This window comes from Dermacentor andersoni, chromosome 3, assembly GCF_023375885.2.
Source record: "Dermacentor andersoni chromosome 3, qqDerAnde1_hic_scaffold, whole genome shotgun sequence".
NCBI classification, from domain to species: Eukaryota; Metazoa; Arthropoda; class Arachnida; order Ixodida; family Ixodidae; genus Dermacentor; species Dermacentor andersoni.
Window position 1 is genome coordinate 21,316,903 of NC_092816.1, and position 23,768 is coordinate 21,340,670.

At 42.9% G+C, this 23,768-nt stretch overlaps 1 protein-coding gene across 3 annotated transcripts in view; it reads right to left on the reverse strand.

The window, feature by feature from the left end:
• Positions 1 to 4,082: 4,082 nt before the first annotated feature.
• Positions 4,083 to 23,768, reverse strand: part of Hmgcr (HMG coenzyme A reductase) — a 75,704-nt gene continuing 56,018 nt past the window's right edge. For all 3 annotated transcript variants that reach the window (XM_050168722.3, XM_055065452.2, XM_055065451.2), the window contains exons 9-20: positions 23,485 to 23,600; positions 22,942 to 23,102; positions 20,988 to 21,193; positions 17,077 to 17,424; positions 12,764 to 12,849; positions 11,298 to 11,475; positions 10,256 to 10,362; positions 8,390 to 8,453; positions 7,501 to 7,641; positions 7,054 to 7,212; positions 4,729 to 4,883; positions 4,083 to 4,234 (exon numbers count right to left, since the gene is read on the reverse strand). In XM_050168722.3, the coding sequence (XP_050024679.2) occupies positions 4,150 to 4,234; positions 4,729 to 4,883; positions 7,054 to 7,212; positions 7,501 to 7,641; positions 8,390 to 8,453; positions 10,256 to 10,362; positions 11,298 to 11,475; positions 12,764 to 12,849; positions 17,077 to 17,424; positions 20,988 to 21,193; positions 22,942 to 23,102; positions 23,485 to 23,600 (1,806 nt within the window). In that variant the 3' untranslated portion in view covers positions 4,083 to 4,149. The remainder of the gene's footprint in view (positions 4,235 to 4,728; positions 4,884 to 7,053; positions 7,213 to 7,500; positions 7,642 to 8,389; positions 8,454 to 10,255; positions 10,363 to 11,297; positions 11,476 to 12,763; positions 12,850 to 17,076; positions 17,425 to 20,987; positions 21,194 to 22,941; positions 23,103 to 23,484; positions 23,601 to 23,768) is intronic.

The following is a 23,768-nucleotide window of genomic DNA, read 5'->3' on the forward strand; positions in this document are numbered from 1 at the left end:
CTTCAAATTTATTTTCTTGTAATTATATTCCAACTCGGTTCAAGGACATGCACTACCCTAGTGTTGCAAGAAATTAAGATGGGTGGCCTTTAGCATTTAGTGCCAACGTTGAAACAAGTACAAGCTAGGATAGTCTCCATAATTTCGTGCATTGTAACCCTTGCCCCTAGCTACAGCTGTTGTAAATAAGCTAGTCAAATAATTTCCTACGAAGTTATATATCTATAAAAGCAATGTGGCACAACACAATACTCCAAAAACAATCATAGCTGCCTTTACTATTGCTATTTGTTGAAGTAGCTTCATGACAGTATGGTGCGGGAGACCATTTTTTAGGTGCACGCTTGAGGTCGAGAGAGTAGGCGGAGTGGGGAGAAGAGTAAAAAAACAAAAAATTACCGGATGCGACGACACTCTTACGTTAAAGTATCACGGCAGCTCGCTCGACACGTATCAGAGGCTTCATCGGCAATCAGCATCGTCACCACGGTAGCTCCTTTTTGTATGTGCACGTGCCTAAACAGTGTATACAAATGTTCGTAGTGTGCAGACAGACGTTTCCTTTGCAGGTGCAAACCCTGCTCATGCTACCGAGTCAAGTGAACATCTCGTTAGGACATTCTTTGTGCGGTTAATCATGTTAATAAAGTGATAAAGTTTATCTGGTGCTCCGTATTTTAAACCAGTGTGTCTGAACCATGCCTGTGTTTCTGCAATCCTTGATTTTTCCAGTTTTCGAGCCGACATGTTCTTACCGATATATGACGATACAAATTAATAATTCACAGTAGAGTAACCTTACGTACCTGCTGCTTCTAATTATTCTATTTTGTTAGTATTGGCACGTTATGCAGAACAACATTGAAACTACTTCAGCTCGCATTTCTAGATGAATGGAACTTTTCTTATGTATTTAGCATCCAAGAACTGCAGACCGCATAATTAGGTTAGTGCTCACTGCAAAGGCCAAATACTATTGCTCTGCTTGCATTATGTAAACCTTGACATGCTTGTCACTTGTCTTGAAGTCTGGCCGGGAACATTTCTACGATTTTGATGTGCATTATGGCTATGCAACTTTTGTTTTCCTAATTGGAGTTCCACTTTCCTTTTGGCAAAGGTATAGCTGCATCTCAGTCACCATCAGTGCTTGTCTGCACATTGGAATGACATGAGAACAGCCTCCTTCTGTTACGACCTAAATATAATTTGTTTGACATATTTAACCATTTAATCGTTGCAGCAAACACACAGTCGCTTTTTAAGAGCGTTGCATAGTTCTGCTTTTTAAAGTGCATAATCTGCTTTTAAACACCGCAGAAACTTTCATCACTTTATTACCATAATTGACTATGCAAAATCAGAATGTCCCGACAAGATGTTCATTATATATAGACTCGGAAGCATGAGCAGTCTTTGCACCAGAAGCATCACTGCATAAAGTTAGCTTCGCCGCAGAACAGTTCGTTATGCGGTAAAGCATATTAAAAGTGGAAAGATTCAATTATGAAATATATATTCGACAGACTCTACCAAACCAGCTAAACCACTTGCTCCAGCTAATACTATAGCAACAGAACAGCTCACACTCGACAAGCTTAGTGCTCCAGCTAACCATGTGCGACATTAAATCTGGAGCACGAGTGCCTGGACTTTTGAGGCAAAGTGGATTCTCAAGAGGCGAATTGATCTTGTGGTTGATAATTCAGTAATATGCAGGCAAGTTTGTGAAGTAATACTCGCTTCCATGCAATGTACAAAATGACATTGACTGACATATATGGGTGCCAGCATGACATCATTAGCTTAGCCAGTCATGCCGGCATGGCATGACAGTTAGCTAACTTTGCTTGATCGTGATCGAAAGTGCACCGTGCAACACCCGTATTAGGCTATTGCCCTTAATTGTATTCATTTTTCAGCTTCGTTATGTGTCGACACATTGGACACATTGATTGCCGCAAGTTCTAGCTCAAATCATTGGAGAGAGTTGTCATTCTCCAGGTATCCTATCCACTGCCCGTTTTCTTCTCTTGCTTCTTTTTTATATATATATGTTAGTGCAATTGCATCTTCCTCACAATGTTCGTCCGCTGAGGCAAGCGATGCTCCGTGTGCATGACTAGCCATGTCAGTCACATAGTTTCAACTGACCGAATTAACTGGTAGAATTTGCGTACCTAATGTGTAGAGGAGTGCGCATAAGAGGATGAAGAATGCCCGAAAAGTGAACCGCCAAAGGGGACTCGACCTTTGTTGAGAGCGCATCTGCGTAGGATGTGCTAAAGATGGGCTCCGGCCTGTCTCCTGTCTGCTGGTTAATCCTTCCTGAACGCTTCCTTGCGAGCGTTCGACACGATCGCTTTGCCAACAGGTAAAGCTCCTCGCAACTAAGATGTCAATCAGTCTCATATTCGTGCAGCCCTTGACTTGACCCTTGCCATGGCGATTACGCTGAATTCTCATATAACAAGTCATTGCTCCTCTAGTCAAAAGCTATACTGTGTTGATTTTATAATCCTGGCCACTGGTACATTATATAAAGTTAAGCACAGATGCCTCTCAAGCTTCGTTGAGAGACCTCTGCATGCTGTTAGTTAAGAGGCTCGCAACATCGCCATAGACTGTGTGCTAATTCCACGACGTACAATGAGCTTTTGCTAACGGAATAAGTAAGATGTCGGAACAGTTCACAATGCAGTCAATGAATTAAAGGCACAAAAGCAATGAATGTACCATTGTAAATTCATTTTCCCGTTATAGCCCGAAATAAAAATTATTGTTTTCTGTTGAAACTAGAGAGATTGATGTACTGCAATGAACTCGCTTCGGGCAGACTTTTCCTACTCTTTATTTTGCAATAGAACTGACGAAGTTGTTGAGGTGCAATCATGGTGCCATGTAAACATAACACTGATATAACCCACTTCATCTACAGTAATGTCTGCCCTTGCCACCTGTGTTGCTTCTCCACGCTAAGGGCAATTCGTTCTGTGCATTCCTTTATTTTAGAACACTCGTGCCTTCTAACGTCACGTGGGCGTAGAATCACGTGACTTCAGGTTAGTTACTGCCCTCCCCCCTTTTTTTCTCCTCCCTTCTCTCGACCTTAAGTATGCGCTGAAAACCGCCTCCCATGTGGTGCACATTTACGCATAATTTCAAAACATGGCCTCCTGGCAATGTGGAGTGCACTGCTACGAAGCCACACCTGAAGGCAGGAATTGACTCATCAGGTGGCAGCTTCAGTTTGAATTGGCATTCTTACAAAATTATAGTGTGGATTATATATGTGCGAATATACTTTACACACCTGAAAGGTAATGACTGCTACCTTGTTAAGTATGTAGAACCATGCCACTTGCTAGCCATGCTATTTGAAAGCGAGTGGGCTGGAAGGCACATTTCCAGGTTTTGTAAGTTGCAGACATGGTAGTACCACATGCTTTTCCCAAGGATGCTTTATGTTTTCATACAAGTGTGTAAAGTAATGGCATACTGTGTTTTAATAGTGATAGCAGTGGTATGGATCACTCATGGCAAGTCACAAAAATTGATGGGAGGAATGGGTCCTAAAAGGGAAAATTGTCATCCACCAAAATGTAGCATGAAGTTGCAAAGGAAAGGCTTGGATTACCTATGTAACTTCATGCTACAGTCGGGTGGATGACTGGATGATCCTGCAAAACTCGTTTGCCAGAAAATGGGTCGATATAGTAAATTTAGAGAAAATTGATTTGTCAGAAAGTCGATCTGTATAGTACATTGAAAGCAACTAAAGTGAGCGTTGAACTCCAGCTTGTCCTGTGTGTGTATTATAAATATTGCACAAGTTCTATTTGTACTTACAGTTGTGCTTACCTGATTTCCTAGTACTACATAGACTTGTGTGCCTGGTGTTAGTTGGCTTGCAGGCCCCGAGTTACCATTTATCACATCCAATGGTGTTAAAGTGATAAGGACTTGAATGAAAACATTCCGACTAGAAACCAGTGAAGCAGTTGCATTTTCATGCCAACGGCTGCAGAATTGTTCTGTGCACTCTGCATACCTTTTTGCACTGGACCTCTGAAAAGCAGACATGATCTGTGCTCCCACTTTATTCAACAAGCTCAACACTCATCATTGTTGTGAATGATGCAACAGCTCCTAATGTGGGGCAAGTAGTCCTCCAATCGTCTTGGGTCTCGGAGATTCTTCTGTTGCTGTCGAGTGAGCCACATTAACACTCGACCTGGGAGAATGAAAGCAACCATATAAGGAGACGGCCTCAAACAGGCGTACACAGTTCCAGAAAGAAAGCATGCATTCCCTCAATTAATAGTGTTCTAAATGTGACTATCAAATGTATTCTAATCAGTCTTATCTTAGGAGAAGTAGGAAAAATTGCCATGAAGCATGCTTTGTATGTTTAAAATTTTGAATAACCACAGCACATCATTTTTCAAGGTTTACACTAGCTCTGGAAAAAAATTTAACACTTCTTCAGCAGCTACTGAGCATTTGTTTGGAGTCAATAGGCCAAATATAATGTCACATTATTCCTTATGGTCAGTAGTTCCACAGTTAGACACTACAACTGCTGAATGTGCCTTCTGCTGTGTTCCAAGAGATGGTTCTTGGGCACTCAGCACAAAGTACTCCAACAATGATCTGTGCGCTTGCAATTAACATTCACTTTGCGGAAGAGTTGAAACATCTTGGACTATGGCCAAACAGTGTACACACCTGTTGTGTCTCATGTGAGACTTGACTAGATGTCCTGCTGCCAAGGCTGACAGCAGCGAGAGTTCTCCGGCCAGCACAGTGGCACACACCACTCGTGCCAGCATGCACGCATGCGCACCAGGTTCTTCAAGTGATGAACCTCGCACGCCCAGGAGCTGCAACAATTGCATATAGTTATGACCCAGTGCATTTCTCATAAGCTAGGACAACCTGACAGCGAAAAAGAAACCAGCGCTGCTAGTGTCAATAACACTAATAGCTAGGTGCAATACTACTTGGGCAGTTTATACTTACACTAAGGCCTAACAGATTTCTAGCACTTAAAATGACATTCAGCTCAGCGCTCATTCCAATTTCTCTCTTCAAATGCACGTGAAATACAGAAATGCTCTCATTTATATCCACGTTCTGTGAACTCTACCTACTACAATGCCTAGAGTAGGTGAAGATAACAAATTAGAGGAAAAAGGGTGTTCCATTACCACACTCTATGTCAATTTTTACAATTGAAATATACGCCATCTGGCTCACTGTGAGCAAAATTGCCATCTACACTGATACCTACTGCAAGTTCTGTGCAGAAAGACTGGTGCCTGTTAGAAGTGTGAAGCTTTGTGCCTTAAAAGCAAGTTTTAATTCTTTCCATCTTAAAAATTAAGAAGCTTAATTATGGGGTTTTACGTGGCAAAACTATGATCTGAACCCTTTCCAACTTATTCAAATATGTATCAAAAGTGCAGAACTGCTCTCCTTAAGCAATTCGTGGACAAATCTGAATGAAATTTATTGCGTTTAAGAGGAACTCAAAAGTGTAGTTAATGTTGGGAACAGTTCTGCAAAAATTGACGAAATCTGAAGGAAATTCAGAACACTGGGCTAACAATTCTTGGTACACAATAAAAACCAGATATTGCAGTTGCTTCAAATGCACCTGTTATAAGGCTTAGTGCATATAAAGTCCGCATATTGCACATGCTTTTAGAAAATATACCACTATTTTTTATCAGTACATTTTCAAAACTCCTGTTAATAAACTGTGTACTTGACAACCACAAATTAAGATATTAAGTCCACTTCCTACACCCTTAAAAGCTATGATGTTTGTTTTGTAAATGTTATGCTTAAATTTTCTTTGTTTCAAAATTTTCATAACTATTACAAAAAATAAAAAAAATAAGGGCCTAAATAAACTGCTCCCAAACAGCAAATACAATTGTATATTTTCTTTTACGTTGAAGAACTGATTTAAGCTGGCCCAAAAGTTGCCCTCATTTCATGTGTAATTTAATATGGAGGGTAAGTGCTCAAGCTTCAAAAGCTACAACTACAGAGATCAGCCCAACTATACATCCATTATCCATGCCCCATCGTTGGACAGTTTGCTCACATCAATTTTGACAGAGCATATCAATAGCAAGTGAAGCTTTATTTAACCAGTTCACTTAAATGCCATGCGAAGAGACAATGATGCATTATTTTATTTCTATCTTATCTACACCTTCTGCCTAAACCGAAACACAAGTTCACATAGCCTCATGGTATGCGACGTAGATGCAGCAATGATTTGCAGGCTAACGGCACATTTTGCTAGTGTTGAAGAGCACACTGTGAGCAGAGGTGCATGTACAGAGAAGTATGAAGCATAGCGATGCATGTTTAAAGCTTCATGATCTCTGATGAACGCGTGAGCATCGAGACCATAGAGTACCACATTTACTCGCACAATGAATGCACTTTTATTCCAGAAAAATTTGCACTAAACTGGGAGGTGCGTTCATTATGCAGGGTAAGATTTTGAGCAATTTCTTTTCTGTGCCCACCTTGAAAAAGTAGGAGACTGTATGATTCTGTGACCAATACTGCGTCCGACGTGCTGGCATGGCAGCAGGATCTGAGGCATTTTGCTGTGCCATAGCGTGTACTGGTGTGCAGGTGTTTGATCCAGTACTACAGCACGACAAAACACCTTGGATCCGGCTGCTATTCCGGTGCATTGGATGCCAAATCATATCATGTGTCTTCTGCTTCATTGCAGCAAGTTCAGAATGCCATCACTATGTGAGGAAAAGAAAGAACATTCTTTTGATAGGAAGGAGGGGGGGGGGGGGGGCATTCACTGCGTGAGTGCATTCGTTATGTGAGTAAATTGGGTATTTCTGGTGAGATTGTCCTTTATCATCTATCAGCCCAGTTTTGATTACACCATCTTCGGGATCGGCCCACTTAATAGCAAGAAACTGACGAAGAGAAAGGAAAGCAAGGAGGGGTAAGCAAAGAAAGCTTCACTTTACAACATATTAAATTCTTGCCAGGTTATGTGCATACCTCAAGCATGGTGCCCTGTGGCTCCAGCACAGTTCCTCCACCCACAGTTCCAATCTCGATGGAAGGCATGGTGCAGCTGATGTACAGATCTTGGCCTGCTGCACCACAGGCTTCGACCAATGTTATGCAATTCGAACTTGTCACATTTTGTGCTGGGTCCTGGAATGCAGTGGTGAAGTACACATCAACAACCGACTGTCACAGATTCTAACTACTCCGATATTTTGATGCATGACAAGCTTCAGCAGTTTGTATCAAGCAAAGTGATCGCTCCAGAACAGTACTCCTCTACACTGGCTAAGAAAAAACAGCAACTATACCCATATGAAAGAGTGGTATGAATTGACCAATTACTCCCAAAATCTTCGATGAACTATTTGCTGGTGAACAGTACATGATACAGTATGTGGCACTCATGCATGGGACAAAAATGTAGCTGCCTCTTACCTGTCCAGTAGCAATGAATATGGCTGTGACGATGTTGGCTGCCTGGGCATTGAAACCTCCCACACTGCCTGCCATGGCTGATCCCACTAGATTTTTGCTGATGTTGACCTCGATCAAGGACAGCACATCCGTTTTGAGGACCTGCGTAGTGCACTCTGCTCAACTGCCTTACCTCTTTTCAGTAGGTCTATGATGCATTTGTTTGAATGTCAAGCATCTGCTTAGAAATTCATTCTTATTATGCAAGTGCACAGGCTTGCTCGCTGTCAACAGAAACAGTTAATTATGCAACCTTGCACACCTACCTAAAACAGTTTTTAGAATGCAGTGGCTCTAAAAAAGCCTAAATACTTCACTGCCTGATCATGAAGCTGACAATTTAGCAGCAAGTTCTGCGTTTTAGAGCACCTCTGACCTCCAGACTGTGTACTTCAATAACAAACGTATTCTAACTTCACAGTTTCTACACTCTAAAAACTTATTATGCACAGCATCTATATTATCTGGTGTGTTGTAGGACATAGAGCCCTACACAAAAGCTGTTTCTTCTTTTTCATAAGAATTGACCTAAAGGAAAGCTTACGTTACATTTGAATGTAAGCAAAGACTTCTCCAGGAAATTCCTTGGAATTTCTGCGCACAATTGACCGAAATGCACGAAAATACGAGACCCCCAATGTTATTCTGATGCAATTGGCATAGAAATGTGGGAATGAAATACAACAAGGGCAGTTTGGCCTTCGTTTAGTCATCTGATTATCAGATTTTTTTTCACCAGAGAAATACGAATAGAATCGTGAAAGAATACTCTACCAGTCTAAACTATTTGTTGTTTATTGTCCCGTCAATGCTGTAGCCTAGTACTGCACATGTGGACAGTGCTGCTCACCTCTCTCACCACCCGGGCTGGCACAGTGGCCTCGCAGACTACAGACTTGCCTCGGCCTTCAATCCTGCGAGATAGAGTGTGTGGCAGAGGACAGAGTTTAGCACAGATGCTCAGCACTCTGTTCAGAGAAGCACAAGTAGTACAATGCATGTGGGCGAAAGTTATAAAGCGAGGCGAGTGCTGGCATAGATAAACTCGTGGTAAAACCAGATGAAAACTGGCATAGGTGAAACATCATGCCTGCAACTTCTGCATATCATTGGCAGCTCATCGTGCTTCAACTAGCACAGATGTCTTTTCCCCTGTTTCAGTACTACTTGCATGTTCATAACCAAGCATAGGAAAAGTTATAAAGAGAACTGCTCTTGACAGCATAGGGATGAACTGCATTTCTTGCAACACAGTATTTTTTTTTACTGAAGAAACCTTGCCACAAGATCTCTATGGGCCAATTTAAAATAACTAGTAGATGTAATATGCACACATAAAAAATTAAGTCTTCACCTGTAGCGTCCATCGTACAACATTTTTAGAGTTAATCAATGAATGGGAATGGCAGGTGTGTAATGCTATCACGCCACAGCCACCCAGTTTGTCTAATGAGTCATCCATTATTGCACTCCAAATGCATGAAGGTTGCAGCCTGACTACATAAGCTTGTTGCCGTGTAATGAATGAATTGGATGTAAGAAACGTCATGGAATTAATAGGTTCATTCGTTATGTGCAGTGGCACACAGAATATAAGCAGCTTATAGAACATTCCACTTAGGTGCATTGAGACCTTAATTTGACTGCAATGTCAATGAAGCAATGTGTCGGGCCTGTGGCCAGGCTAGACTAACATCTCTAGTTTTCATGAACGTCAGCACCCTCTCTTTTGAAATTACTGTATTTACTTGCATAATGATTGCACTCGCGTAATGATCGCACCCCTGAATTTTGTCGTCAAAATTTGATTTTTTTTTTTCTTTCCTATGTAATGATCGCAACCCAAACATGCTGCAACGATATGTTGTGTGCCAAGTCTAGCTAATGATGATCGCGCTTACCATCTGTCGAACGCTGTCGAATGCTACGTGAACGACTCTTCAAGACATACCAAGCAGTCTGCACGCACCAAACATTTTTGGAGAAAAAAAGCTACAACCAAACTTGCCTTGGCTTTATTATTTGCAGGCTTTATAATGGTTGTGGTCAACAACAGCAACAACAAAAAAGGCGCCTTTCGATTCTTCTCGTCTGCGCTCGTGGGCACGCAACAAATCGCGAGCGGCAAATACAGTGGCCACGTTTCCACTGATACGTTAGAAGTGTACCCTATTCATACGCCGATGCTTGTAACAAAACTAAGATATTTGCCCACCATTAGCGGAAATGTGCCGTATTAGGACAGTAGTGAAGACAAATGCCGCAGTTTCCGCAGCAAACCCACCATGTGTTTCTATGTCACTGGCAGATAAGCATGGCTATCTCTGTTTCTGTCCCCTCAAAGTGGATATGGCTACGTTATTGCCGCAGACTTGCCGATATTAACAATATTATTCATTACTGATATGGAGGAAACTGTTTCAATGTGCATAATGTGCTCACGAAAAGAAAAAAAAAATCACGTTCGGCGTGTTCAGCTTGCTCCGCTGGCCGCCATTTTTTTGTTTTGGTGTCCCGCACTGTTGCAGCGGCAGCCGCCTGTTTGTTGACCTGTCGTCATCCCGCAACAAATGCAGGATGAAAAGCTTTTTTTTCTTCTCGCGGGAAATTTAACCCGTGTAATGATCGCACCCCTGAACTGCGGCAATTTTTTGCCAAAAATGTACAATCGTTATGCAAGTAGATACGGTAGTAGCAACATGTGAACCCAGCTCACCAGTTAAGAGCAGTTGGCTTCTTGTCAGTGCAGTAGTTTCCGCTGACACTGATCACCTGCAGGGCTGGAAACACCTCCTGTAGTTTGAGAAGGGCCATCTCTGCACCCTGCAACACCAGCAAAGCATTGCAACAGTGACGTTCATGGTTACAAGGTTATTTTATGATGCGATTAGCTGACAATGTTGTCCAGGCATATTTAAAGTTAATATAAAAGCACTGTGCCAATGTAGCACTTAAAAATACACACAAGACCTTAATTTTCTGATAAGATATTGCATCCTTGTTCCAGTTTCAGTTTCAGAATGTTCCAGTTTGGCTGTGCAGGATACTGTCATTGGGGTAGGAGGTAATTTATATTATCAGGGGTTCTTTGATGTGCACTGAAATGTCACACAAGTGTTTCTGCATTTCACAGCCATTGACATGCAACTGCAATAGCATAGTAACAAACATTTTCAGCCTTTTCTTATTCTAAAATTTGATTTTCTTTTTTGTTTCTGTTTTTTGTATTCTTGTTTTGTTGTACCAGAATTTCACACTCACACAAATTTTGGAAACTTCAACTTAACTAAGCCAAAATGCAGTACACATCTCAAGCCTTTCTTTTGCATTTAAAGAAAACATCAGTATAGTCAAGGGTAAAATGGACACCGACCAAAAACATTAAAAAGAAAAGAAACCAAAGACATTCCGGCTCCCATATAGGGGCCTTGTTCTCAACTGTTCACAATGCCTCCACATGGGAGCCGAAAAGTCTTGGATTCTTTTCTTTTAGATTGCGAACGAGGCCACCATGTGGGAGCCAAAGCATCTTGTTTTTTTTTTCTTTTAATGTTTTTGGTCGGCGTCCGTTTTACTCTTGGCTATGAGCAATCCTGACCAGACGAGTTTTCGTCGAACTCTTGATTTCAAAACATCAGTATGTTTTCTTCAGGCATGCATTAGCACACTGTACTTTTTCTATTGAAATAACAAATAGCGAATTGGGTACAATGTATTTATTTGCAAAATAAATACAAGCAAACAGCAGCTGGACTTGCCTTGGAAAGCATGTTCATGCCCATGGCGTCTCCAGTGATTGAGACGAAACGAATGAAAAGGTATCTTGCTGCTATGGTTGTATGCAGCTTCTGGAGTCTGGCAAACCGACTGGTCCCATCAAAAGCCACCTTGAGCTGGTCAAAGTGCTCTGGACGCTGCAACCATCTCATCACCTCCCTGTGAAGCAAACACCACAGAGTTTGTAGAGAGACCCCTGACCATGAGACTGTCCAGTAGCAGCTCTGCCACTGCTGGAGTGAATGAAAAGCCTCGCGAGGTGGGGGAGCAAGAAATACGTACTACACTGTGGATGAGCATGAAAGGGAACACCCAGCTTCTATGTCAGGCCATTAATGAGAAAGTACCACGAGACGTTTCAGCAAATACAAGTCGGGACACATTAGCGACTGTTCCAACTCTAACTTATACAGCTATCATTGTTTGAATATCAGTCTGGCACTACCTTTTACAGGTGCTGAATGTGCAACACAACCTGACACCAGTAGTACTCCCCGATTATATTCTTAAATTTTTATACACTTTCAAAGACTCAACTGTGGCGCACACACAGTACAATTCTGCCTTTGCAGCTAGGTCACACAGAAATGGAGACAGACTCTCTTGACTGAAAAATTGTAAACAATTTACAAGTTTATAGAAACACTGAGGTCTACTTTTCAAACTCATGTACTCCATTTTCTAAAATTTGTTTTCAATTGACAATTTTTTAATACATAGCTACACTATTTGCATATTTTCTTTGTTCCTTTAACATTAACTTGTGTTCTCAGATCACATAGTAGCTTCAACGAACATTTTATACAATCCCACCACCGCTGTTGCATTACCTAACACACTGTATATAAGTGCATGAGCTTGCACTTTAAGCAGCCTGCTCTTCTTTGCCAAATGCTTTTATCAAGTAAAAGTTTAAGTGAATGCCTTTCTTTCAAGCTGCATTAAAGGAAACACAAACACCTGCTCAAAAGAGCACCTAAATGCTGGTTTGATTGCTCAGCATGCAAATATTTAATTCAACAGTGGTCATGCAAAAAAAAAAAAAGATGGTGCAAGCACGCTTTACAGCGAGTTCTATGTCTGTCGGTTTTACATAATTGTTACACACTTGAAAGATAATGAGCCTCACAGTTTTCCTGATTCTTCTTTCACAATGTACAAAGCACTGGATGTCAGCTGTAGTTTCAAAACAGTTTGTGGCATACTAGCTACTCCACATTACCCAGGCTGGAAGCTTCAGTAGTCAAAGCATGGCAAAAAGAGTGGAAGTGCTAGCTAACCTAATAAAAGCTCAAAACAGAAGATGATGCTTAGCTTGAGAGGAGCATGTACATACATCAGCCTTTCTGCTAAATAGTTTCTTTCTGTGGACAGACAGTAAAATGGTTCTTGAAAAGACACTCATTCGAGCCACCGTGAAAAGCATATGCATTAGATGAGCACTCACGCTGCCTGTTGCGCGGTAGGCAATTTGACGACAGGCCCACGAGTCATGCCATCCTGAACAACACTGCTGAAGGCACCACCCGACATCTGCAAGCAGAGCATTCGCCATGCGTCTGAGCGGGACACATTTAAAGACGCAGGATTTCAGAATGACAGTTCAAGCAAACATCCAAGCCAATATACTCCCGAGCACTAAAGTCACCCGTTCTTCTAAAACCACATTTTCCTTTGAACTTGGTACGATGGCAAAAATTAATGGTGCAAGACAAGCAAGGATTATATAAAAAATAAGCAAGCAGACATAGCAGCTGAATCGTCCAGAATTTGTCAATGCTTTAAAGCTTTCAAAGAAACGTGTCTTTGTTGAAGTGGGTGTGTTAAATGCCTATCAGACAGGCACATTACATTTGACTTCAATGAGAGGCCACTTAGCGTTGTCATTTTTTAACAGTCATACAGGGTTTCAGTGATACTTACTGCTACAGCAGATTTCACTTGTTGCATGTTGCTGCTGCTACAGCAGTGCTTCTAGGAAAAAGCAACGTATTGTTTGAAATGGTGGCTTTGTTGCATGTACATGATTCCTGCTAGAGTTTAATAAGGTTTAAGCTGGCAAGAATTTCTGTGTCAAGCTTACAACACACTGCGGTGTCATGCATCTGTCAATTGTGAAAGTGCTTCTTGATCTAATTCAATTGTGATAACTGATTGTGCAACAACGCTGCAGCGAATCTCTTCACCACACAGGTTGTCAATACCCCTTGCACACGGGCAAATTAAAGTCCTTCAAAGTAAACTCCTTTACTTTGCGCTGAAGGACTCCTTACCAATAGGAGTTTTGCCGGTGACAGCTGGTACGATGTGGTCCCCTTTACATGTTTTCAGTAACTGCCACAGCAAAACAGGAGATGCTGCTTGCGGATGAAGCTGTCCAAGCTGCAGTAAACTAGAATATATGGGCAGTGCACTGACAAATGCGTGCCTTGCCTAATTGTGTGTGTCATGCAATGTGATGCTCATAGTGGCAGCATTCTCATCATTAACTATTGAAACGTCTAGCAAACCGCAGCTCTACCCATGGCCAGTCTGGAACGCCAGACGTGCATTTCAGATTAACTGTGCCTCAATGTGGCACGCGCTTCGCCGCAATGCTCCTTCAATAGCTCACACCCAGACAACCAACGTCGCCTGCTCGAGCGGGCCAAGGCAGCAGTGGCCAGCACTGGAGCCCTGGACTAAGGGGGCTACCCATCTTCACATATCCCCTATTGTAACGAAAGTTTATATGATCATCATTAATAGTTAGCGACTGCAACGCCCCACTACTAGAGACACTAAATGCGTCGTCCTAGTACACTCGATTCTAATCAAGTATGGCGATGGGATGGTGGTGACATTTACGACGACACCATTTGCATGTGTTTGAAAGTATAGCTGCCATAGATGCTAAAATAAAACAAATTGGGCATTTTGAACGCCTTTCTGGCACACACCCCTTAGTTCAAAGGACTTCGGAGTGCCCATGTGCCATGGGTATAAAATGAATTTATACTTATGAAACATGGATCTTTTTTCTCCTGACTGCTCCTCAGCTTTTGTTGGGTCTATTTTATGTGTTGGTTCAGTAGACATTTCATGTTGGCTACATTAGCCAAACAGGCCGATGTTTAAATGACCGGCTTAGAGAGCATGCATACTCACTAAAAGTGTCGGTACCAAGTCATTTAGCCCAGCACTGCAAAGAATGCAGCTGCAAACCTATCTTTGAAGATTTCAAAATATTAGGAAGATATACAGAGCAAAGAGCATGCGAGATCTGCCTAGCGTTTTCTATCCAATCGCATGGAAACTCCTGTGTCAGTGTGCCCACTATTTCTCTGCATAGCTGTGAGATTAGCTATTTGTTAAAAACGTGACAGCCTGCTTGACAACGCATGTGATGTGATGATTTCATTCCTTTGCCGGCGCAGATACCGGGTTTTTGGTCTTCTGCGTTGAGCCTGTACTTTTGTATACATTGCATTCCCCGGAATAAATCAGCGGTTATTTCAGCGCTTTGTATGTCGTCCTCACTTCGTCCTGTCCAAGTGCTGTTTCTTCCCGTCCTAACAAAACACTTCATTATTTATGCAAACTGAATATTATAACGTGTCAGGATGGACTTGACCATGGTATGTACTAGAATTTGACGTAATAGTTCTGTGGAAGCTTGCAAGGTGGAGAGAAGTAATTAAAGAAAATGAGACATCCACCCAATCGTAGCAATTGCTACGATTGGGTGGATGTCTCACTTCCCTTAATGGTACTAGAATGCGTACGATCAGAACCTATAAGACCATGTAAGCTACTTAGCAATGTAGGTAGTTGGTATTCTATGTATTGTTTAAGATAATTTGTCCTCAGTGATCGTGCTTTTATTGCGTTGCTGATGTATGTTGTGCTTTGTACCCGCTGATGTAGCCATCCAGGCTTGTTTTGTATAACCCATTGTAAAAGCTTGAAATAGTATAGGTGTGTTACTTTTAGTATTGAATATTTTTCAAAAAGTGGTTTAGTTTTCAAGTCCCCGATAAGGCCATGATATTGTTTGTGTGCTCGTAGAACTCTTTTCTGAAGATATAGTAGTTTTTGATAATTAGCTTGTGTGGTCGCATCCCCATACCAAAATACAGTATGTTACTCTACAGCAGAACAGAGCATAATATAATGTCTACTGTAACCATTTTGGCAGGACTGAGCTGAGTTTATATAGGCATCCATCTATTCCACTAAGTTCTATTGTTAGTTTTTCTACGTGTGTACCATATAGATTCGGTTGCAGTCCTGTGTGAGGACTGCAACCCTGACTTGGCAGCCCAAAATTTGGAAAAATAATTTCTGACAGAGAAGCAATCACATTCTGTGCCCCGACGCCGCGCTCGCATCGGCAAATTTTCACGCACTGCATACTTCGACGTGTCGCTACTAGATGTGAGAGCTGCGCGTTGACCTCTGACGCAATAGTACATCCGGGATGCAGGCTGCGCACAAGTGAAGGCTGTGCCGGCACTATTTTGGCAAAAAGGTTCCGTCTCATCTAAAGGCTGCATCTCGTCAAAATCGTGAAAGAAAGGCGCAGCCCTTACACGAGCTATACAGTATTCCACATCGAGTCTTCAGCAAGAGCTTTCGGCTTTTTACCTGCTCTAACACAGTATTCCACATCGAGCCTTCAGGAAGAGCTTTCGGCTTTTTACCTGCTCTAACACAGTATTCCACATCGAGCCTTCAGGAAGAGCTTTCGGCTCTTTACCTGCTCTAACTGTCTGCTCTCAAACAAAATAGTTGTATTTTATTTACATCACTTATTGATTGCAGCAAATATTATGTATTTCGTTTTACTAGCATTTAGTTGTAATTTATTTGAACTAAGCCAACCCACGAGCTTATTTTGGTAATGTGCACCTGATGCTCAAGTTCTTGAGTGGATGTACTGCTGAAAAAATATTAGTGTCATCTGTATAACTTATTAGCTTGGGAGAATTATTATTATTAGTCGGACCGCTATGCCCCCTATGCGTGTTGCGATATTCTGTTACGAGCTGTCATGAGAGGGCAAAAGCTGTCTTTGTTACACGGCACAAATGTGTAGTGGTGAAGCCCAATGAAAAAAAAAAAAAGAAATCTGCATATATTCATAGTAAGATTATAAATATAGCTTGCTGCCGGCTTGTAGGTTCATAATTACAAAAAAAAAATTGTACAACCGACAAATAAAAAAAAAAAGAGAAGCACAGCTTCGGCTGTCTGCCAGGCACTGTCATACAAGCCCTATGAGGCTTCACCTGGCTTGGACCATGTACAGTGCTCAGCGATTGAAACGCGATACTCTGACAACATGGCGGCCAGTACTTCCTTGCGTCACCGGTGGGCGCTGGTGACACTTATATGATGCCTTTTTGTGTCACATGAAAGTGAGAATATTTTTTATGCATCGTAACTGCATTCGGCCTCTTCAGTGATCACCCAGTGATCACCGGTGGCACAAAAAGTGCCAACTGCCACATTGTCCGAGTATCATGTTTCAATCGCTGAGCACTGTACATGTACCTGTACGTAAGGTGCCGAATAAACAGTTATTATTGTTAAGCAGGCTGGCAACTGCCACTGGATGGGATGCAACACCTGCCTACACTTCAGGAAACAGCCTCACAAAAGGGGAACTTTCATGCAAATGCACAAGACAAGGTCCTAAAGTAAGCAAAAAAAAAAAAAAAAAAACCACCAGGGGCATGGTGGGGGAAAGACCAACAAGAGCAGTGGCAACTGGCTTACCGACAGGGCACGGCAGCCCCGGTTGGTACTGGCCACCAGGCACCCCTCAGTGGTGGCCATGGGCACGTGAAACTGCCGGCCGTCGAGCAGCAGCGGGCCAGCTATGCCCACTGGCACGGGCAAGAAACCAACCACATTCTCGCAGCAGGCCCCCTGCACAGCCGTGTAGTCATAGCCACGGAAAGGCAGGCCCTCCAGGGGACATGCCCCCTGCCGCTCGAGCAGCCGCCGCCGAAGGGACACACCCCGCATTGCGCTGCCCACTGCTTGCTCAAGACGGTAGGCCGCCAGCTTCTGGGCCTCGCAGAGCCGGAGCACCTCCTCATCTGTCAGGCTCCGAGCACCGTCCTGTTAAAGCAGCGACAGAATATTAATGCCACATGGTTGAGCCTCGAAATACAGAACACAAATTTAAACAATTATAAGATATAATAAGGTAAATCTAATATGGCTCCTGCCTATCAGCATAGAAAGAATATATGCTTATAATGAACATTGGATATAGTATAACTAAAATATTTTCATGTCGGGTACAACTTAGTCAAAACGGTGTTTGACTGTGCAACAACCCCATTGCATAAAAGCACCCTACCTCCAGGCAAAAGCACCGCCACAGGTCTGGCCAAAGTGGAGCAGCAGTCTTGGATATATATCGCTTTAGCCAAATAATATGAGCAATAAGAGTTTGTGGGCCAGCAGATTGTGGGCCAGCAGCACCCTGTTGGAGGGTGAAGATGGAGACCAGGTGGTCTCCAAGAAGATGGAGACCAGAAAACCAGAAGAGTGCCTTTCTGTGATGCTTGTGACAATATGTTTGCATAATAATGTTATTTGAACCAGTACACCTGAATAAGATAAAAAAAGTTGTGTCTGTAATGTGCAGAGCTCTAAGGCACTGTCTGTGGGACATCTTATAATTATGTTTTTTCCATAAAGGTACAGTATACAGTAATTGCTCGGCTAGAGGTGTTTGGAGCAATAAAACAGTTCTTTCTCATCATTGCTCCCTCTCACCCTTGCCTACTTTAAGGAGACTGCAGATAGAAGCAACCATAAATGTGAGTGACGTCACGGCAACGGTATTTTCCTCATTTGCTATGTGGAGACTACACAAGATGATGGCAAGCTTTATGTTCTGATGTGTACTGTTTATTTACTGGTATCAGCAGCCCTCGTAGTTTTTTGTGATTAACAGTGCAGTTGTTGCTGTGTTGTCTTAGCATTGTTAGTGCTGTTATTATGGAGAGATACAGTGTGGGATTTTCCTTGAATTTATTTTTAGGTTTCCTGTAATGCAAGTTCTCCTAAATGCACTTGGCAACAATATACCATGTCCCAAACAAAACTTTGAAGCAAGCACCGGTTCTAGAACATCCTGTATGCCATTTTACACATTAAAACACAAAAAAGCAAAATGAGAACCATGCAAGAGCTGGTCTAAATATGCCAGCAAAAAAAAATTCACAGATGATTACGATACTCGCTAATGTGAAATTTGAGTGTGTTTTCATTTCGCAATAGATTGGCTTGCGCGGAAAATCTGTCTCGTGCGGCACATTCCAAATGGAGTGAAGTGTGGCAAGTCTGCCTTGCTGATCAGGAGATTGTGACAGACAGCGCATGGATGACGCGTGGGTGCAATTCAGAACAGCTGCCACAGAAAGACCTCCGCTCATGCAATGCTTTGTTTCCATAGAGACGACGCACGCCATTCTGGTGCCACATCACAGCCATCGTCGCTGCACAGCCCGTCTTGCACGGCACTGCGCTTTTCTTCTCACACTTTAATTCCACCAACGACGAGAGCGGCCCTTCGACACCCAAGGGAGCGTCACATCGAGCCTTACTCGTAGCCCTTTGCCATCATCCTTTGCAGGAGCAGTGGGCCCTGTCACACATGCCGGTACTGCGGACTGACCTCAGCAGCTGACGCCGCGGATGAGCATAGCCCTCCCCACCTCATGGCACCCTGCCCCCTCGGAAGTGCCTTTTAGCCTTTAATCAATTAACTGCTTTCAATGCAGAATTTTTAATCGATTGATTGATTAATCAAAATTTTTGCTGGGCACTTTAAGAAGGTTGAAACAAAGCTATCTAGTTTTGTAGGAACCTATTTTAATGTTTGAGAGGTGGAACCAAGTTAGAAATAAAGGTGTATAAAGTTTGATAAAGAATAATCTTTAGTTTGTTAAAGACTAAATAGAGTTTTCACTAGTGGTCTTTGAAAAGATAAACAATATATGTATGTTATAAAATGACACTTAGAGCAGAATTACACAGAGACATGGCGCTAGTGAATTCATATAGAGTACCGTTGAACAAGAAATAAAAAAAATGGCAAAAGTGAGAGGTGAAGCCCAACTAAGGTATGCAAGAAATTGCAGTATGCACAGAGGAAAAGAAAATTATTGATTTATGATTTTAAACCACATGCTATATTCTACAGAATAAAGGAATGTCAATTGGCTGGTATGTTCAAGTGAAACCGATGCCTTCTTTGAATGGCCACACAAACAGCATGCGAGAATAGATTATAGAAGATTCAGATTTGCTGGGATCAACATGAACTCTATCTCTTTGTCAAATACATGCTCCGAAACCGGCGTGAATGCTGTGCCACGTCCTTAGTGGACTGGGATTGAAACGACGATGAACGACTGGGTTGCTATAGTATGCCTTGAATTGCGAGGGAATCTCAAGCGTTTGGCTTCAGGCAGTGTGGTGGCGTGTGTTGTGTAGGGAAAGACAGGGGAAGCGCTCGGCTCAGCATCGCTCGGGACTCAGTACAACGGTCAACAGTCGCTCTACCACAACCACAGAGTCAGTGCTCGTGCTCCACCATTCTAGTATGATTTCAAATTTTTCGTGCCACTCCTGTCAAACTCTCAAAAACGATTAATCAAATATGTCAAATTAAGTTGATTCAATTAAAGGTGGACATAAATGAAGATTAATTGTTCTATGGGATACTTTTAGACGATTAATCGTTTAATTGTTTGCCGATTTTGCCACATCTAATCCTTATCCTGCACTGTCGCCTTTCTTTCATCTCCCACTGCGCTCTGTGTTTGCTTTCATTCTTCATGGCGCTCGTTCGCTCGGCTACACCGACGCTCGCCACAGGAACAGCCACTTACGAGCTGCACTCTAAATATGGGCTAGTGAAAGTGCAGCTCAGAGTTCTGGCCATGCAGATCAGATTTCATTCTTATGCTACCAATGCTGAACACCACACCACTGCACTGTACTAATCATGCACAACTGCTAGGTTCACCACAATGTCACTTGATCAGAAGCATATGCCAGAATGCAACATCACGTGGAGTATGCATGTATATTTCATGTCATACTCCTGAAAACAGTCTTATACCATCATTTATACTGGTTTTCTTGTACATGAGGATAATTCATTGCATGCGACAGCACAGTATAAGCCAATGTCGATGTGTCAAGAATTAATCTGGCAACATTCACAGCATGACATCTTCATAGCTAACCAGTGAAACAGGTGGTTCAAAGCAGTGTTTGCATTCATAGCAGCAGTTTTGTGAACAGGGGTGGCTCTAAAAGGTGTGGCCAATCCACCAAAATTTCTTCATGCCTCAACATCCATTGCTCCCCTCCTACTAACTAGGGATTGCCCTGAGTGAAATGCCTTCCTGCATCCCCAACAAAAATAAGAATTATGCTCTGCCTCCTCAACAGAAAAACCCTGGCACCACCCTGTTTACAAATTTGTAAGACTGTTCATAAACGTTTGTTTTAAAGGAATCACTGGCAAAATAAAAGGTAATGCACTGTTGAAAATGCATTGCATGCATGACAGGAAACTAAAGAAACCTTTGTTACTGCTCCTTATAGACAATCAGGCTCGGCGTTCTGCAGTACGCTGGTTACAACTGTGTACATACCTGTCCCTGCAGTACAGCAACACATTCCTCTAGGCTGCGGGGTTCAGGATCGGGCTCCTCCTCAGGGTTCTCCTCTGTCTGGCAACCCTTGTCCACCATTTCCCAGCAGTCATCAGCCCCCAGCACAAAGTCCACACGAGGCTCAGTGGGGCAAGCAGGCTGCGTGGAAGGTGTGCTAGGGCGGCTTCCAGTGGACCCTTCCGCACCTGCGAGGCAGTTAGTTTTTTATCACAAACATTTGCAAAGGGCAGTGGCCTGAAAGAGTAACCTTTTCAAGATAGCTGGTGCGATTCACAAATTCGTTCAGAGATACTAAGTCAGGAGGGGATGCGTAAGCAAGAGAAAGCTGGATTCTCACATCAGTACATTACTATCTTTTGTTTGGACTATGAGGCACTACAAGCAAAGCACTGGTGTACAACATACTGCAATGAGGCTGAACACTCCAAGAAAGACACGTACACATGACTTTATCTATTCAGGCTCAAGAATTGTGAGCATTACATCTGCAATCTGAACTGTTTACTAGATGCCACTAGATGAGAGAAAGCTTGCTTTCTAACTCAAGATAAGATATAAAGATATTGTGCTGGATGCTCCTATTGGATTTTCATAAAAGCGCACAAACTTTCATCCCGAGGCAGCAGGTGGTGTGAAAATATTTTTGTACGTTGTCACTGCAAATAAAAACAGTTGAGTGCAGTTAGCCCTCTCTCTCTCTCTATCTCTCTCTCTCTCTCTTTGCAGGCAAAAATAATCTGCCCTGAAGAGATTGATTAATGCTATTCTCTCCATGTCATGAGCTGAAGTAGAAGAAGAAAAAGAAGAGAGACAAGAAGGAAGAAGAAGAGGCTGACGTGGCCTACAAGGAGCGAGGTGGCAAATGGCAGAACACGCTAGAGGAGAAGAAAGAAGAAGGCAGCTGAAGCACTGGGTGAAGAAGGCGTTGAACCAAGGTCGCCGAGATCGAAGAGGTGAGCTGGAGGAGGACACTGGTGGCTCTGCACCAGCCGGGTTCGATCCTCCACGCCCGCGTCTTTGCACCGTGGTCACCATCAAAGGCTTATTCTGAGGACAACGGTCTCATCCTATGCTATGGGGATAACCTCGCCTTCACCGACAACACCACTCGACAAGCCCGACCTGTTCTATGGAGACAGCCCTCAGCAGAGATGCCAGTGGTGCACCGAGCAATGCAGAGGAGCTGCACCGACTCGGACATGTAAGCGCCACACCGCACGTGACTTATTAGGACGTGAGAACTTGTGAGATGATTTAAGAACTCGGGAAAGATATTAGAAGAATGAGAGAGATCGAACTCAGTGTAACCATTGTTGCGGATGCATGTAAATGTGACGAGGACTTATCGGTGAGATACGTTATAAATGTGTTTGCTGTGTCGGCCCAGATTCATGTCTCATGCGCCAGTAACCGTGACACTCCATACAATTTTTCACGCACCAACTGTTGCAAGATCAGTGCAGTGTGATTTAGCACTAAAAGCTGAATGCCTTCATCCCACGTAATTGAGGATAATATTACTGTCCATTAGAATCTAAGATGACTCATGCATTTGGCCATCAGGCCAAACACGGACTGGGGTTGACGGTAATTTGCATCGCAGGGCAGCAGCAGTGCACAAGCAGGCAGCGAAATAATCTTTCTTAAATTCAAAAGCCTCCTTTCCCAAAATCCCCTCAAAGCTCCATGGAAGGCAGTACAATGCTATGCTCAGCTTTTTCTATGCAGCATAACACCTCCTGCAATTCAGTACTTCACCCACCAGCATTCATCTACACTGTGATGTGGCTGCCAATGAAGGCCGGTTGTTGCAGCCAAAACATACAGAACCAGCATGCTTCAGCAATTAAAAGCAGCCTTTGAATTTTTCTACCACACTACACCAGCAGCAGTCGCTTAAACTAGGTTTAGGTGATCCAAGTGAAACACTTACCATTCGTGGAGTCGCCTAGGCAAGCCTTTTCTTCCCATGGGTGACTCTGTTGTGCAAAATGGAGCTCTAGCTCCTCCCGATTCTCAAAGAAGATGTATTTGACAGCCAACGCTGATGCCAACACGAGCAACACGAGCTGCTCAGGGCTCACCGCCAGCCATCTGCACAAGGGACAGCCAAAGGCCTCACTGACTCTTGGACCTGCTGGTTGTCTAATTAGAGGCACAATCACTTCACATCTCAATGTAGGCATAGGCATGAATGACTGAAGATAAAAATTGATGCTGACCACAGACAAGAAGTATACAACGTGTTTCGGAACAAATAGTGTTCACGAGATCTTTTGCACAGGGCTGTTCACACACAGCCTAGCCCTGGATTACTACTTCATTGATAGAGCTTAGCAGACATGACACGAACTACCCTAAGGCTGTTCGAAGTTGAATATTCATTCAATATGAGTAGACGTAACTTCACTGCACTTTGAAGTGAATTGGTGATTATACAATGAACGCACTGAAAGAGCACTGAACAGGCGCATACCTTTGAAAGTAAGGCCCCCAAGCAAGCTTGTCAGATGCAATGGGGTCCGGGCCCTGCGTCCCTGGGCTGCCCGCCATCCACCGACTATGCGTGTGCACAAGCATAAGCCCAGCTGACTGCATAGATATGAGATGGGAGCCACAACGAAATGACAAACATTACAATATTATATGCCAAAATGTTTCCGCAGATATACAGCAGATAAGCCATATATGGTCGCAAAGCATACTGTTGTTGAGAAAAAAGAAGAAAAGAAAAAGCAGTTTTGCTCTAAGGGTGAAGCA